The sequence below is a fragment of the Eupeodes corollae genome, chromosome 1 (genome assembly GCF_945859685.1).
Source record: "Eupeodes corollae chromosome 1, idEupCoro1.1, whole genome shotgun sequence".
Classification (NCBI taxonomy): domain Eukaryota; kingdom Metazoa; phylum Arthropoda; class Insecta; order Diptera; family Syrphidae; genus Eupeodes; species Eupeodes corollae.
The window spans coordinates 150,908,246-150,926,547 of NC_079147.1; the positions used below are offsets into that span (position 1 = coordinate 150,908,246).

At 39.1% G+C, this 18,302-nt stretch overlaps 1 protein-coding gene across 2 annotated transcripts in view; it reads left to right on the forward strand.

The window, feature by feature from the left end:
* The window catches only part of LOC129941150 (glutamic acid-rich protein), a 68,484-nt gene that overhangs the window by 25,886 nt on the left and 24,296 nt on the right, over positions 1 to 18,302 (forward strand). Inside the window, exons 2-3 of one of the 2 annotated variants that reach the window (XM_056049710.1) lie at positions 15,711 to 15,843; positions 15,919 to 16,008. In XM_056049710.1, coding sequence (XP_055905685.1) covers positions 15,711 to 15,843; positions 15,919 to 16,008 — 223 coding nt within the window. The remainder of the gene's footprint in view (positions 1 to 15,710; positions 15,844 to 15,918; positions 16,009 to 18,302) is intronic. The other variant, XM_056049711.1, reaches the window with a different exon arrangement.

Below are 18,302 nucleotides of genomic sequence, written 5' to 3' on the forward strand. Positions count from 1 at the left end.
TGCTGAACATTGCATATAAGATCCTTTCTTCCATATTATGTGAACGTCTGCAGCTGTTCGTCAACAACCTAAAAGGTCCGTATTAGTGTTGATTCAGACCAGGAAGTTCACCATTGACCAAATATTCACATTACGGCAGATCTTGGAAAAAACCCCGGGAACTTCATATCGATACCCATCATCGATTTTGAAGCCGCGTATAACAGCATATACAGGAAAGAGCTCTACAGAGCAATGTCTAGTTTTGGCATCCCAGTCAAACTTGTCCGTTTATGCAGTACAACGATGGAGAATGCACGCTGCTCTATTAAGGTCGAAAAAGAACTTATCGATGCATTTGACGTCAAACATTTTTTTAGATGATGCACTGTGATGTGACATTTACAACAGCGTTTTGGAAAGAATCGTGCAAAACTAAACCGTCAACAATACAGGCACAATCTTCCAAAGGTCCATCCTAATTACCCGCATACGGATAACGAATGATATTGACATAGTTGGTAGATCAAAGCATGATGTCAGTGGTGCGTTTTTTGAGCATTGCGATGGAAGCGAGGAAAATGGGTTTAGTGGTAAATGAAAGTAAGACCAAGTACATGCTTACTTACTTACTTACTTAAGGTGGCGCTACAGTCCGGGGCGGACCTGGGCCTCAACCAACAAGCGTCTCCAGCCAGCTCGGTCCCTAGCTAGCTGTCTCCAATTTCGCACGCCAAGTTGGTTGAGGTCCTCTCCCACCTGGGTGCGCCACCTGAGTCGCGTTCTTCCTCTACTGCGCCGTCCCTCGGGATTGGATTCGAAGACCTTCCGGGCTGGAGCGTTGATGTCCATCCGCTCTACATGACCTAGCCATCTAAGCCGTTGGACTTTAATTCTTCTAACTAGGTCAGTTTCGCTGTACAGCCCGTACAGTTCGTCGTTATATCTTCTCCTCCATTCTCCATCTATGCGTACGGGACCAAAAATCACCCGAAGAATTTTTCTCTCGAAGCATCCTAAGACGCTCTCATCTTTCTTTGACAGGGTCTAGGACTCAGCGCCATAAATGAGAACCGGGATGATGAGTGTCTTATAGATGGTGATTTTACATGCTCGAGAGAGGACTTTACTTCTCAATTGCCTTCTAAGTCCAAAGAAGCAGCGATTTGCTGGAGTTATTCTTCGTTTGATTTCAGCGCTGGTGTCGTTGTCTGCATTAATAGCGGTGCCTAGGTAAACAAAGTCCTTAACTACCTCAAAGTTATAGCTGTCCATGGTGACGTTTTGTCCAAGACGTCGTCGTTCAGTGTCCTTTTTTGATGACAGCATATACTTGGTCTTGCCCTCATTGACCACTAAACCCATCTTCTTCGCTTCCGTCGCAATGCTCAAAAATGCTCCACTGACATCACGCTTTGATCTTCCAATTATGTCAATATCATCTGCGTATCCGAGTAATTGGATGGATCTTTGGAAGATTGTGCCTCTAGTGTTGACGGTTGAGTTTTGCACAATTCTTTCCAGAACGATGTTGAAGAAGTCGCATGACAGTGCATCGCCTTGTCTAAAACCTTTTTTGACATTAAATGCATCGGGAAGATCTTTTCCGACATTGATAGAGCAGCGTGCATTCTCCATCGTCATTCTGCACAAACGGATAAGTTTGACAGGGATGCCAAAACTAGACATTGCTCGGTAGAGCTCTTCCCTATAGATGCTGTCATACGCGGCTTTAAAATCGATAAAGAGATGGTGGGTATCGATTTGAAGCTCCTGGGTTTTTTCCAAGATCTGCCGTAGTGTGAATATTTGGTCGATAGTGGACTTTCCTGGTCTGAAGCCACACTGATAAGGACCAATCAGGTTGTTGACGAATGGCTTCAGACGTTCACATAATACGGCAGAGAGGATCTTATACGCAATGTTAAGAAGACTGATGCCTCTGTAGTTGGCGCAGTTTAGAGGGTCTCCTTTCTTATGTATCGGGCACACTATGCTGAGATTCCACTCATCGGGCATGCTTTCTTCCGACCAAATTTTGCAGATGAGTTGGTGCATGCTCCCTACCAAGTCATCGCCTGCTGCTTTGAATAGTTCGGCGGTGATGCCGTCAGCTCCAGCAGCTTTGTTTGACTTAAGTTTAGATATAGCTATCTTCACTTTGTCAAGGTCGGGTAGGCGGAATTGTTGATCTGCGTCGCCGAGGTTGAGTGGTTCTATCTCCCTTACAGCGGAATTCGATTCGTCATCGCCGTTATATAATTTGGAGAAGTGATCTTTCCATATTCTCAGCATCGACTGCAGTTCTACTACGATGTTCCCCTGATCGTCTACACAGGCTTCGGTTCGTGGCTGGTACCCTTGGGAGGTTTTTTTTACCTTTTGGTAAAATTTACGAACCTCATTCCTGTTGTGACATCCCTCTATCTCCTCGATCGCGCGCTTCTCATGCTCTCTTTTTTTCCGTCTAAGAAGCCGGTGTTCCTCTCTCCTCTTCTGCTCGTAGAGCTCGCGAGCAGCTCTCGTCCTTTTGTGCAGCGCCGTTTTGTATGCCTCTTGTTTCGCTGCGTGAGCTTGCCGGCATTCGTCGTCAAACCAGGGGTTTCGCTGTGGTGGCCGTGTGAAACCTAGCACTTCAGAGGCGGCATCTCTGATGGCTGCAAGGCAATGTTGCCACTGGTTTTCAATGCTTAATGCAGGAAGCATAGGACTCCTTAGGAGGTTATTAGGGACTCGATCGGAAAAGGACATGGCAGTCTCTTGCGATTGTAGCCGTCTAACGTCGAATCTTCTCACAGTACTTCCTTGTTTTGGCTTGGATCGGGGTATCCGTAGCCGTACCTTAGCTACAACGAGGTAGTGGTCCGAGTCAATGTTGGCCTCTCGGAATGTTCGGATATCCTGTATACTGGAGAAGTGTCGTGCGTCGATCGCAATGTGGTCAATCTGGTTGACGGTTGATTGATCAGGAGATTTCCATGTCCCCTTGTGGATATTGAGATGCGTGAACTGCGTACTAGCTACCAGAACGTCTTTGTTCTCGGTAGGAGTCGCCGTAGTAGATATCGCAGTCTTTTAGTTTGCGTTTGCCCGGTCCATCCCATCGCACTTCTTGGATGGCTGTAATATCTGCCTTGCAGCAGTTTAGGGCTTCCGCTAATTGTTCGGCTGCACGTGGTCTGTTAAGGGACCTAACATTCCACGTACATATCCGAAGTTCGTTGTCCTTATTTCGTTTGCGTGGGTTGTCAACAGTTAATCCGTCCGTATCCGAGGCTTGTTGTTGCTTCGAAACTATGATGTTTTTACGTGGCCAGGAAGTCACCCCGACGGCACAACCCCAAGTACATGCTGTCATCAAAAAAGGAAATTGAACGACAAAGTCTTGGACAAAACGTAACCATAGACAGCTTTTACTTCGAGGTAGGTAAGGACTTTGTCTATAAATCCAGACAACAGCACCAACGCTGAAATCAAACGGAGAATAACTCTTGCGAATCGCAGCTTCTTTGGACTAAGAAAGCAATTGAGTGGTAAAGTCCTCTCTCGAGGAACCAAAGAGTTGCTATATGAGACCAAAAGCGGATGAAAGCACCTTGGGTCGCTTCGAGAGAAAAGTTCTTCGTGTGATCTACGGTCCCGTATGCATCGAAGGGGAGTGGAAGAGAAAATGGAACGACGAGCTGTACGGGCTGTACAGCGACGTAGGCTTAGCCAGAAGGGTAAAAGTCCAACGACTAATATGGCTGGGTCACGTAGAGCGCATGGAAACCAATGCTCCGGCCCGGAAAGTCTTCGAATCCACAAGTGAAAGTGTAAAGAGCTGGCTGGAGACGTATTTATGTTGGTTTAGGCAAAGGTCCGTCCCGAACTGTAGCACCATCTTAAATAAGCCTCAGTTCTTCTACACTGCTATAAAGACACAATTGCCTCTATATTAAAAAGTCAAAAGACAAACCAAATAAGAATGAGTACATAATACATTATTCTCATATCTTTGAATGTTCATTATTCCAACTTTGTTTTCCTTAAACAAAATTTAAACTTTTTCGAAAACAAAGCATATTTCGTTTCACTTTGAAACGCCCAAATAACTTTTTCTTACAAAATCATGACAGGAACTTATTTATATTAAATAGGTTGCTAAAGGTACAATATCACCATCATCATTATTGAATCTTTATTTTCTGAAAATATATAATATGTCGGTTGCGGTACATACAAGTACGAATAAATGTTTTTCTTTTCTTGCAAAAGAAAATACAATTCTCAATTTCATTTCAATGGGAAAAGTGATGGGGCTGAGTTGAAAAACTTTCTTTCAAAGAAAACAATTTTGTATCAACTATGTACGGGTTTATGGATGTATATTGTATATAGAGTATACTTTGTAAAATGTACCCTTTTATTTTTTAAGTGAGAAGTGAGAAGTATAAAAATACTAAAACATTCTATACCTTTGATTTTGCCACCTCAAAAAAGACTTTTTTAATATCCAAAGACATTTACTTAAATGTTATGTTTTATAATTCAAAATTAGTTTTGGAAATGAAAATTGTTTTTCCAACCGATAACGAGTACAATGAAAACTCAGGGTGATGATGACTATGAGGGTGAGAATATATATACAAACAAACAGAATGAAAAAAAATAATATAAAGGGTAAAAACTTTATCAAAAAGGATTGCGCCTTGCTTTACTTTTTGTATTTCTTAAGGGTTTCCGCGTATACATATTTGTTTGGAGAAAGGGTTTAAATTAAAACAGAAAAACCTTAAAGTAACTTGGTTTGAATTTTAGGTTTAGACTTAAGTTATGTGTTGGCTTGGAAATGTTTTATCTTATTATTTAAACTTATACTCGTATAATTTTCAATTGCATAATTTTAAAATACAAGGTGTATTTTAATGCTTAATCAACTTTCAAATGGTAGACATGTGCATTCAAGAGGACACAAGCGTCCACAGGTTTTTCTCAAAACCCATCTCTGTCTATCAACTCCTACTCTCACCTCCCCGCGGTGAACATCGGGTGCCTAGTACCTCAACTGGAGATTGGGTTCCAACCCCAGTGGAAAGTTGTTGGGGGCAGCAAACGAGAGAGGGGGGAGAGGTGTTTCCACTGAGGCACCTCTCCTTATCCAGGCGGCAGCGGACGAATTCTCGAGATAGAATCAACGGTGGCGTCTACAGTTCCAGTAAGGTCGAACTACTTAGTGAACACCTTATAGGGCTTCTTCGACATATTCGGAGCCCAGGCCTATAAGGAGCGGTTCATCCGGCTCCCCTTCCTTGGAGTTATACTAAGGATCTGGCCCTAAAGGTTGGGGGTTGTGCCGTCGGGGTGACTCCCTGGCCACATAAAAATACCTTAAGTTTCGAAGCAATAACAAGCCTCGGATACGGACGGATTCACTGTTGACAACCCACGCAAACGAAATAAGGGCAACGAAATTCGGATATGTACGTGGAATGTTAGGTCCCTTAACAGACCACGTGCAGCCGAACAATTAGCGGAAGCCCTAAACTGCTGCAAGGCAGATATTACAGCCATCCAAGAAGTGCGATGGGATGGACCGGGCAAACGCAAACTAAAAGACTGCGATATCTACTACGGCGACTGCTACCGAGAACAAAGACATCGTCTATTTGGGTGTGGATTTGTTGTTGGAACTAGGCTCAGGCAAAAAGTCTTGAGTTTCAACAGTGTGAGCGAGCGCATCACGACAATCCGCATCAAGGCTAAATTCGCCAACATAAGCCTAATATGCGCGCATGCCCCAACAGAGGAGAAAGATGAAGACACCAAAGACATATTCTTCGAGCTCTTGAAGACATATGAGCAGTGCCCTGCCTATGACATTAAAATTGTCTTAGGAGATTTGAATGCCAAGCTAGGAAGAGAAGACATCTTTGGAGCGATAATCGGGAGATACAGCCTGCACGACACTACCTCCGACAACGGATTCAGGCTGGTCGATTTCGCTGCGGGGCGAGACGTTCTGGTAGCTAGTACGCAGTTCACGCATATTAATATCCACAAGGGGACATGGAAATCACCTGATCAATCAACCGTCAACCAGATTGACTACATTGCGATCGACGCACGACACTTCTCCAGTATCCAAGATATCCGAACATTCCGAGAGGCCAACATTGACTCGGTTTGTAGCCAAGGTACGGCTACGGATATCCCGATCCAAGCCAAAACAAGGAAGTACTGTGAGAAGATTCGACGTTAGACGGCTACAATCGCAAGAGACTGCCATGTCCTTTTCCGATCGAGTCTCTAATAACCTCCTAAGGAGTCCTATGCTTTCTGCATTAAGCGTTGAAAACCAGTGGCAACATTGCCTTGCAGCCATCAGAGATGCCGCCCCTGAAGTGCTAGGTTTCACACGGCCACCACAGCGAAACCCCTGGTTTGACGACGAATGCCGGCAAGCTCACGCAGCGAAACAAGAGGCATACAAAACGGCGCTGCACAAAAGGACTAGAGCTGCTCGCGAGCTCTACGAGCAGAAGAGGAGAGAGGAACACCGGCTTCTTAGACGGAAAAAAGAGAGCATGAGAAGCGCGCGATCGAGGAGATAGAGGGATGTCACAACAGGAATGAGGCTCGTAAATTTTACCAAAAGGTAAAAAAAACCTCCCAAGGGTACCAGCCACGAACCGAAGCCTGTAAAGACGATCAAGGGAACATCGTAGTAGAACCACAGTCGATGCTGAGAATATGGAAAGATCACTTCTCCAAATTATATAACGGCGATGACGAACCGAATACCGCTGTAAGGGAGATAGAACCACTCAACCTCGGCGACGCAGATCAACAATTCCGCCTACCCGACCTTGACGAAGTGAAGATAGCTATATCTAAACTTAAGTCAAACAAAGCTGCTGGAGCTGACGGCATCACCGCCGAACTATTCAAAGCAGCAGGCGATGACTTGGTAGGGAGCATGCACCAACTCATCTGCAAAATATGGTCGGAAGAAAGCATGCCCGATGAGTGGAATCTCAGCATAGTGTGCTGCGCCAACTACAGAGGCATCAGTCTCCTTAACATTGCGTATAAGATCCTGTCTGCCGTATTATGTGAACGTCTGAAGCCATTCGTCAACAACCTGATTGGTCCTTATCAGTGTGGCTTCAGACCAGGAAAGTCCACTATCGACCAAATATTCACACTACGGCAGATCTTGGAAAAAACCCAGGAGCTTCAAATCGATACCCACCATCTCTTTATCGATTTTAAAGCCTCGTATGAAAGCATCTATCGAGAAATGTCTAGTTTTGGCATCCCTGTCAAACTTATCCGTTTGTGCAGAATGACGATGGAGAATGCACGCTGCTCTATCAAGGTCGGAAAAGATCTTACCGATGCATTTGATGTCAAAAAAGGTTTTAGACAAGGCGATGCACTGTCATGCGACTTCTTCAAAATCGTTCTGGAAAGAATTGTGCAAAACTCAACCGTCAACACTAGAGGCACAATCTTCCAAAAATCCATCCAATTACTCGGATACGCAGATGGTATTGACATAATTGGAAGATCAAAGCGTGATGTCAGTGGAGCGTTTTTGAGCATTGCGACGGAAGCGAAGAAGATGGGTTTAGTGGTCAATGAGGGCAAGACCAAGTATATGCTGTCATCAAAAAAGGACACTGAACGACGACGTATTGGACAAAACGTCACCATGGACAGCTATAACTTTGAGGTAGTTAAGGACTTTGTCTACCTAGGCACCGCTATTAATGCAGACAACGACACCAGCGCTGAAATCAAACGAAGAATAACTCTTGCAAATCGCTGCTTCTTTGGACTTAGAAGGCAATTGAGAAGTAAAGTCCTCTCTCGAGCATGTAAAATCACCATCTATAAGACACTCATCATCCCGGTTGTCATTTATGGCGCTGAGGCCTAGACCCTGTCAAAGAAAGATGAGAGCGTCTTAGAATGCTTCGAGAGAAAAATTCTTCGGGTGATTTTTGGTCCCGTACGCATAGATGGAGAATGGAGGAGAAGATATAACGACGAACTGTACGGGCTGTACAGCGACACTGACCTAGTTAGCAGAATTAAAGTCCAACGGCTTAGATGGCTAGGTCATGTAGAGCGGATGGACATCAACGCTCCAGCCCGGAAGGTCTTCGAATCCAATCCCGAGGGACGGCGCAGTAGAGGAAGAACGCGACTCAGGTGGCGCACCCAGGTGGAGAGGACCTCAACCAACTTGGCGTGCGAAACTGCAGACAGCTAGCTAGGGACCGAGCTGGCTGGAGACGCTTGTTGGTTGAGGCCCAGGTCCGCCCCGGACTGTAGCGCCACCTTAAGTAAGTAAGTAAGTAATCAACTTTTTTTAATTTTCGCCAATTTCTTGACGAAGTTCTAAAATAAAATAAAAACTCGATCTTCTTACTCTCGGAACTTAATTTTAAAAATATATTGAACTTAAGCATTTTTTCAAATCTAATCATATCTGTAGAACTCGGTCTAAAGTCATTTCTGAGTTGTATGAATTTCAGATCTCAGTTGAATGGAACTGAGTTCTAACGTGTTTTTTTGCTATTTTTGTAACTAGTTCTGATTCAAAATTTTGACATTTCACGAACAAAATTAAAAACATTTGTTATTTTTCTTTGTAGCGAATATTTATTTTAGGATTTGATTTTCATGTTTTAACTTTTTTTCGCATGAAAAATTGGGTTTTCGTGTTTTATTGGATTTCGTTTAAGATTTGTATTTCTTTGAATTATTCTTTTTTGATAAATTGGACTGAACATCTTACTTGAATAAAGATCTAGTTTCGAATCCTGCAATCTCTAAAATATGAATCCAAAAAATTACTTCTTACTAGTCGAACCATTTTGAGCTTTTTATAAAGCGAAGAAAATATTTGATATCCATTTTAGCTAGTCTACTGGGATTATCGAAAGAGTAGTCTCCCAGATGAAATTTGCGTCTTAGTGAAAGAGCAGGGAAGTGCAGAGAAGGTGAGAGATTGTATCTTCTTCGTCTACATAGCTCCTGCAGAAGTCATTTGAGGCTACACCAAGTCGTATTGCGTGTCTGCCTATAAGACAGTGTCCCGTAAGGACACCTATTAGGGAGCTAATATGAAGTCTTCTTTGAGATAACAAGTCTTCAAAGCGCTTTAGGTCCAGTGAAGGCCATATGAGTTTTGTGGCTGCGCATGTAGGTAGATTGTGTCACCTAGAGTTTGTTATCGTAAGAGCTGTATCTTTTAGCAGAAGTTTACATGTAGCTATCGGTATACCTATCTTCTCCCTTTCAGTTGAAATAAGTATGACGGTTCCATTTTTAGCGAGTTCATCGGCTCTACAATTTCCTGTGATGTCTCTTTGGTGCGGCAACCAACAAAGGTGAATGTTAAATGCGCCATCTCCATAAGAGACGATCGACAATCAAGGGCCGTTTGAGATTTGGTTGATAGCAGTCTGACTGTCAGACAAGATGAGGATATCAGAAGTTGATATCACGTTTTCTCTTAGCCGGGAGAGAACCTCTTTGATCGCTAAAATTTCCGCTTGGAAGACGCTACAATGATTAGGAAAGCGGAATGAGATGCTGAGATTAAACTTTTCTTAGTACACACCACTACAAGTCCCTCATTTGTCTTGGATCCATCTGTATAAAAATTAATACTTTTGTTATCCAGCAGTTTTTTGTCTTCCCATTCATCTCTGGATGGAATGGATTCCTGGAAGTTTTTTTCCAAATGGGGGTTTAGGAATAGTGTAGTCTATGTACTTTGTTATAGAACCAAAGAGGTTCACAATGATGAAGTGCCCCACATTGTCGTTGGTCCATTAAAATGAGGCGTTGAGTCTTATAGCTGTACTCGCTGCCACTTGTTTACTGAAGATGTCGAGGGGTGTCAGATGGAGGAGAGTGTCTAACTGCTGCTGTGCCGCTTATGCAGAGATATCCAGTGCGTTGGACTCTGATGAGTTTGTCGTAGTATGTGAATTTCTTCAATGCAGGCCACCATACTGCAATCCCGTACATAAGTATTGGTCAGATAACCGATGTGTATAGCCAATAGGTTATGCGAGGTTGTAAACCCCATTTACTTCCTATGGCTTTCTTGCAAGTGAAAAGAGCTAATGTAGCTTTCTTAACTCTTTCTTGAATATTAGGTTTCCAACTTAATTTTATGTCCAATATCAGACCAAGATATTTGGCTTCATTGGTAAAAATTAGTGGTACGCCTTTTATTGAAGGAGGTACAATAACTTGGATCTTGTATTTCCGTGTAAAAAGGATGAGGTCTGTTTGTTGAGGATTAATACTAAGTTCGCAGTGATCAGCCCATCTAGTGAGCATGTTGAGTGCGTTTTGGAGGAGGTCTTTCAGTGTATTAGGATGTTGCCCTGTGACGGCGATAGCAACATCTTCGGTATATGCAACCACTCTGTAATCTTCCTTCTCAAGGGATATTAGTAGTTCGTTAGCGGATGCGTCAAAGTTGTTGAAAGCGACCTCAATATGCAGGAAGGCCACCATTTTATCAATGCTATTACGTATATGGATATCGATCAATCGTTATAGAGTTTTGAGAATGAATGATGATATGCTAATAGGTCTTAGGTCTTTAGGGTTTACATGCGAGCATTCTCCCGCCTTGGGAATGAAAACTACCTTTACATCTCTCCATCGCTGAGGTATATAGACCAGATTTGTACAACTTTTGAAGATCATCTCAATGATGGGCAAAGTTATGTCAATGGTAAGTGTAGCTTAGCTGTTACGATTTGATCTGGACCTGTAGATTTATAAGGTTTGAAACTATTCGGAGCCAATGTCAATTTTTCTTTTGTAACCAGACCTTGAGGAAAAGTTAAGTTAATACCCGACCCATGACGGTTTGTTGTATTAACGGATTTGGAGCTATCCGGGAAGTGGTTGCCTAGTAGTAGGTTTATCGTTTCTTCGTCCATGTACCACCTGAGTTTTTAAGACAACTAGGCATGGTTGGATTTGTCGAGAGAATCTACCTTATCCTTGATGCCTCCGAGGATTCTTCTATTGAGCTACAGAAGGATCTCCATGATATTCTCAATTTTAGTTTATACTTTGTTGAGGGATTTTTTGTAGGAGTCCCAATTCTGAGGATGTCTAGTCTTTTGTGCTCGATTGAAAAGCCTTCTACAACCTTTTCTGAGTATTTCTAGTTCAGCAGCCCACCAATATAATTTTTTCTTTCCCCGCACTGTAGTGAGGGGGCAGGCAGTTTCCATGGATTTATTGAGGGTTGCTGTAAGCTCATCGATTTTTTGATTAAGTTCAAGAGCCCATAAGGGCGGATCATAAAGTTCTGGTTTAATCAGACTTTTTAGAGTTAACCTTTATCTTGGTCAATCTATTTCCTTTTTTGAAAGGTTTAGTTTTTTCATGTTGCCAGAGCAATTATTTGTTAAAAAAATATAAGATAAATATAAAAAAATGGAAAACAAACAAACTTCATTTGATATGAAAAAAATGATTGTTAAGTTGTGGGACGAAAAGAAAAGTATAAGACTAATCGCTGATATTGTGAACAGCCACATTACACAGTTCAGTACGTTATTAATTCTTAGAAAAAAAAACGGATTTTTAACAAGGCCAAGTGGAAGTGTGAGCCCGAGAAAAATTGATACTAAACAAACCAATAGTATAGTAAATATTGTACAAAGTAACCCCAAAATTTCTGCAGTGAAAATAGCGGAAGACCTCAATAGAAACAAAATTGTCCAAGTTCATCCACAGACGGTAAGACATTTTTTACATTCGAAAGAGTTTAGATGTTTTACGACTAGAAATTCAACATTTTTGGATCCTATGGGCGACGTTTTGTTTGGACAAAATGGGGTACAGCGTTAGATCCGAAGAATGTAAATTTTACAGTAAAACATGGGACCAAATAGAGTTGGAAATTTTCAATTTGTGGAAGGGGCAATGAATAAGTTTGATTACCTGAACATCTTGAAAAAAATTTAAGAAGTACTGCATCAAAATTGGACCTTGGAGATAATTTTAGTTTCGTTCATGACAATGACCTCGTTGATAGTGAAGGAATGGTTGTTATATAACGTGAAAAAGTACTCCCTCATCCATCTGAAAGACTGGATTTAAATCCAATTGAACATTTTTGAGTTCATGTTGAAAAAAAAGTTAAGGGGAAAGGAAAGTACAAAAAAAGAACAGTTAAAATTGCATCAAAGGATTTGAATTGAAAAGGGCCACAAAAATGGCCCTTTCAATGCCAAAGAGGTTGCAAATGGCCTTAGATGCAAAAGGACATTATACAAAATATAAAACCGTTTGGGTTTTCGAAAATTTGCTGTTTTTTAATTGAATTTTTCGAATGTACAAGTTTTTTTGTTTAAAAAATAGAGTTTCTTTGTTTAGTTTGTTTTTTTTTTATAAAAATAATTTATTTAAAAAAAATGTATTGACTAAATCTGGAGGTTAAAAAAAATCCTATTCTTGGGAAGGATTTTTTTTTTAATTAATGCAATTAACTCCATAGATAATTGCATTTTAACAAACGAAAATCGACTGTACAACTTTTTTTTTGGTTCACTGTAAGTATTTTTAAACATTTCGTCAGATGGACATGATATAAAACGGGCGTCTTGTCTTCTATACACAGACTTATCTGCGCTTATGTGGTCATGTTGTATATGGAAATAGTTATTTATTTAGATTGGATTTTATTTTGTAACATAATTTAAATAAAGGGTTATTTTTTAAAACCTACAGGAAAGTTTTTCAGAAAAAAAACACATACAATTCAGATGCGATGAACTATCTTAACAGAGCACTCATTTTGATAATAAAATTCAATAATTTGCTAGCGTTGTTCATAAATAAATTATAGACCAAACTGAAGATGTTTGACAGTGAAAAAAACACAAAACGTTCGTCAGCTGTTTAAACCAGTGTTGCGAAAAAGATAATAGCTATAAAATCACCTTTTAGCTCTTATGTTTATTTGTGCTGTAGTGGTCATTATAAACTCTTATATGCTAATGTCTTCCAACCTTTGATGTTAAAAATGTGCCCCACAACATTTTACATTATTAAGCTCCTATATTTATGACTTTTTGGAAAACCGGCCATGTTTATGTTCGAGCCAGGGTCAAAAAGTTGTCGGAATGAAGTAATTAAAGCAAACCTGTGGAAAATTATATTACAACTTATTGTTTGGACATTTATTAGAGAAATGTATGCCAAGCTTGGTTCAATCCAGGTGATTAGTGCTTTATGACTTTTGCTAAGTGAGTAAGTCAATCCGATAGAAAAAATTAATAATGGACAAAATTAAGTTTCGGGCAGTGATAAAGTTCTTGACTAAGCAAGCAAATCGCCTCAGATCATTTTAGAAGAGATGTCAGCTATGTACGGGGATTCTTGCCCTAGGAAAACAATGATTTACAAGTAGCATAGTGTTTTTTTTAAATAAGGTAGAGTCCATAAAATAAGATCGCCGCTTTAACGACCAATTGAGGCTACTTTTTTAGACATCGTCGTAAAAGTTGAGAAACTTGTTCTGGGAGATTCCCGACTAAAGAAGAAACAACTAGCAGAAATGGTTGGAGAATCACCTTCATGATTATTCTGCATGACCATCTTGGCATGGGTAAGGTCAGTGCAAGGTGGGTGCCGAGAATGCTATCAGCTGTTCAGAAACGACAGCATGTAAGGTCTTCTCGTGAGGTTTTGAATCTCTTTTTAAAGGTTAAGAAAACAATATAAAAGGCTTCACAAACTAAAACTTATTTTCTTTAATATGGTGTTTAAAAATATTTGACACTCCATTGAGTAATAGTTATCAATGCAAAAATTGCACTCGAATGTGAAGAATCATTTTTAGAAACTGTAGTCAATTTTGTCTATACAAAAATTGATTAATTTTTTTATAAATTGTCACACTTATCATGTGACCATTAGGAAAGGAAAGAGGGTTTAAAAGGAGGGTTTAAACGGCGCTCGTTGGTTTTGAATTTCTATTATGATAATATTATCTTATCACAAATCAATTTAAATGCTGAAGGTTCAAGACTGTCCAAGAGGTTTAAGTAAGTTGCAATAGCACCAGCCCACAGATGGGAATTATACTCAAGCCTTGGACGTATATCGGTCTTGTAAATAACAGCCAGATCACAAAGGGAGACAATTTTTAGACAGAGGTCATTAATAAAAACGAGAAAGAGTGTTGGAGATAGAACAGAGCCCTGCGGCGCACCAGCAATTGTTTTCTGGTTTTCAGACCTATCCATCCACCCATCCTGATGCCAAACTCTATCAAATCTTTGTATATCAAGTGCAATTATCTTATCTTCTCCAAAACGATGTAAAGCTTTCCTTCACTGTTCGTCGAGATAACCTATTTCTGCGAAAGCCATATTGCCGGTCATTAAGAATCTTTGGGTCTTCGAGATATTTCTTGAGCTGATAATTAATCAGCGTTTCCATGACTTTGTAAAAAAGGGGCTAGAGTGAAATTGGTCGGATATAAGAGGGTGAGGAAGATTCTCCATTTTGGGGATGATCCCATAGAATCACAAACATGCTTGATTGCAGTTTGAATCATAACACTCACTGGCAGCATCGAATTGTCGGCGAACTTTCTAGCAAAAGGGTGAGCTTTCTCTGTCTGCTACGCTATAGTTTACCATACAATTAACTGTAAAGAGGTACTCGAGCTGGTTGCTATATCTGCTTCTAGGTACTGTGATATTGAAATATTTACGTAATCGTTTTTAATGTCCATTTCATAGATTTATTGGTATTTTTGAAAATCATAATATTTAAAAATTTGTAGTTTCCTTTTATTGCTTAAAAAAAGAAGAGAACCAAGACTTTTACGTTACTAAGTTGTTTAATCGTTCCATCTTCTCGAAAATAAGAAATCATGTAGGTATACTTCAAGTAATTTTAAGGGCAAACTCTTTTGATCAAAAACATGTTATTGTGATTATACAACTTTACGAAAAGGACCTAATAAATAAAATCGTTTGAAGTCAATTATTGTAGTTAAATTAAGCTCGAAACCCTATACCTAAATCTATGTACCTTGCATTTAAAACTCTAGAAGCCAACTAAAGACGATAAGAGCAAAACTATTTTTACAGAAAAAAATCAGAAGCTAATTCAGTTGATAATAATTCTGAAATATTTTTAAGACTCATAATATAAAAACGTAATGTCACAAGCCAACAAAAAAACGAAAAGTTTTCTTATATTTTCTTTATTACCCATTTTCATCTGTAAAAGCAAAGAATACTCTTTTGATTTGCTGTTTTATTCATTAAACAATTTTTTATTTCACTCCAAAAAGTTCTCCATCCTCATCTACAAACCCCAAACTATACAAAAACCATGAACTAGATAGAATTAAAACAAAACTAAGCAAAACTTTCTGCTGTAGCAAAATACAAGAAAACAAAAAGAACTCAAGTCCCTGCAGTCATTTTCTTACAATTTTTCAATGAAAAACAAAAAAAAAGGAATAAATGAAGAAAATGGATTAAAAAATTTATATATCTAGGTTTACTGCTCTGGTACACACTTCAACACCATTACGTCTGTCCATTCACACCGTCGTCGTCGTCGTTGGTGTCGGTAAAATTTTTACTTGCAGTCAAATTAGTCTTACCATCTCATTATATCACCTGGTGTATAATTCCATTTATTTAAACACAAGCACTGGTTTTATTTTACAGTTCCTGCACCACCACCTTTGCCGTCACTAGTTCCAAAGCCACCACCACCACCTCCACCACCATTGGGTCCGCCATCGGACTTTGAAAAGAAAGCCCTGAACGAAAAACAGAAGGCAACAATCGAAAAGCTTAAGTAAGTTTTATTTGTAAGTTTAATTTCATTATTAACCCTGCAATAATTGTATGCAATTTGTGTTATTTCTTTAAGGACACGACCAAGGAGACGACCAGATTGGTCGGAAATGATGAAAGAAGTTGAAGAAGGCAAAAAGCTACGACACGTGCAATGCAATGATAGGTGGGTTTCTTATTATTAATATTTATTTGTGTTTTTGTTGTTATCCTTCTTTTTAGATTCAAGTTTGTTTGATATATAATTAAATTATATTGAAGTTGTTCTTCAATTATTTACAAATTATAAGCTAAGACACTAATGATAACGAAAACACACACGATAGTTGTTTTCACAACAAACAACTGAATAGATTATATTATGTTGATTTTATCAGCAATAGATTAAGAGTCCCTGGAACTTGTGATTAATGTGATTAACTGATTTGGTGATTTGGAAACCTCAGACATTTGAATTGTTGACAAACCAAAATAAGCACTCTCAAAAAGTAATAAAATAGAATTGATTTTCTGAGGCAATACACCCACAGCCACACCTTCAATATTTATATCTGCATATTTTTTACTTTATCTATCAATGTCACTATAACCTGGAACCCAAGGAGGTTGATGTTTAGGCTGGATAGTTCATCCCGATATTATTGGAGAAGTATAGGGGATGTTGTATCCGAATTAATAGCTATAACAGCCTCCTGGTTGTTAGTACAGATAGCCGTGTTTCTATTTTGGTTTAACTTTGATTTGAATATTTAACATGCTTCTCTGATTGCTAGGCACATCAAGGGCTTAGAGGCATTTAAGCAAAATTTCGCAGCGGTTTCTAAGTCTTCTGTAACCATTCCATCCTGCCAATTGTTTCTGATAGAACAGATGACTTTAAAATCCTTACTGAGCACAGTGTGGTGGATCACAAACGTAGGTGGAAAAAATTATTAACTCGAGTTGGTTTAACTTTCTGCTAATATTTTTCATACAAAATGATTTCAATTATGTTAATGATTCTAAACAACCAGTATTTTTTTTAAACAATTTTTTTTAAATAAAAACAGACCAACACTTAAAAGTCTCACTAGCAGGAAAACAGACACTTTTAAGACAAACATTTTGTTTCTTAAATTTATCCTTCTGACATTATTTATAGCTTAATATACTTGTATTTAGGTTTAAATATTACAAAGATTCATGATAAATACAATTATTAAGTGAATTTTTACGAAAGAAGTCGAAGTTTATCGTTGCTATTGTTACAGTAGAGCCTCCATCAAAAATTGTATAATAATTGTTTTTATTTACTTGTTTTTACTTTATTACATTAATAGGACAGATAATAATACATAAATACACTTAAAGACTTTATCATTCACTTTTATATCCGTCGTAAAAAGATTCTTCCTCCTCAAGAGCATCAACAGTTAATAGTGAAAGAACTTCTTTTTTTAGTTTAACTCGAACTCGAATAGGATTGTGACGTAAGCTCGCAATAAATGGATCAGATGATATTAAAAGACGATTGAAAAGATCTGTATTTGTATCTACTCTCGACCTTTTTCTAGTAAATAGCTCTCTAAATTTATTCGTGTTCTTATTTCTGGCTTCTTGAGCCTCTTATGACAGCTGTCCTATAGGAAGAATGCAAGACCTTACTATTTCTTTTCCATGAAAAAGAATTCTGTGGACGGTAACTGGCATTATATACCAAGGGTATTCATTTAAATATAAGGTTCTTGTTGCATTAATGAAACCTTCAAAAGCATCTTCGTTTATTGAAAAATCCACTTCCAAAAGCTTCCAAAATAATGTAAAATCGTTCAATAAATTCTTTATTTATACCTGAAATTTCTGAACTCTTTTCAGATGGTCGAAAGAACCGTCTAGAAGTATTACCATCATTCGTATTACCTTCTTGTTGCGTTGGCATGTCTACAAACCTCCGTTGAATTCGTTTTTAATTTCGCCACTTTGTCTTTATTTTCCAGTCCTCAAGCTTGCCAGGTCAGAATAGGAAGCTTATACACTCTATGTAATAAGCACTTCATAAAACGGATCCTTGAACTCAGCGGAGACATGCCAAATGTCAGAGATCTTTGATTGGCAGTATTATTTATTATCACGGGATAAACTCATTTGGTTTCGCTCCACATATGAAGCACTTTTGAGAAGACGGAGTCACAGATGAAAGTGCAGTACATATTTTACCGTCTATAATTGTTAGCATATACGTTGAGTCGACAAGAAAATTTTGTTCGCCACTTCGGATAAGAACTGGAGACAAATCTCTTATTTCTTGCTGGATTGAATTAACTTTTTGAGAAATTAACTCAATGGACTCTTTGGCGAAAACAAAATTGATTGGACGGCAATATCTTGTAGATGAAGGAGATCGATTTTGTCAAACAATTATTTTTCCTTCTGAAGAACTAAAATTCATTTGAATAGGCACCAGTGAAATACTTAATAAAC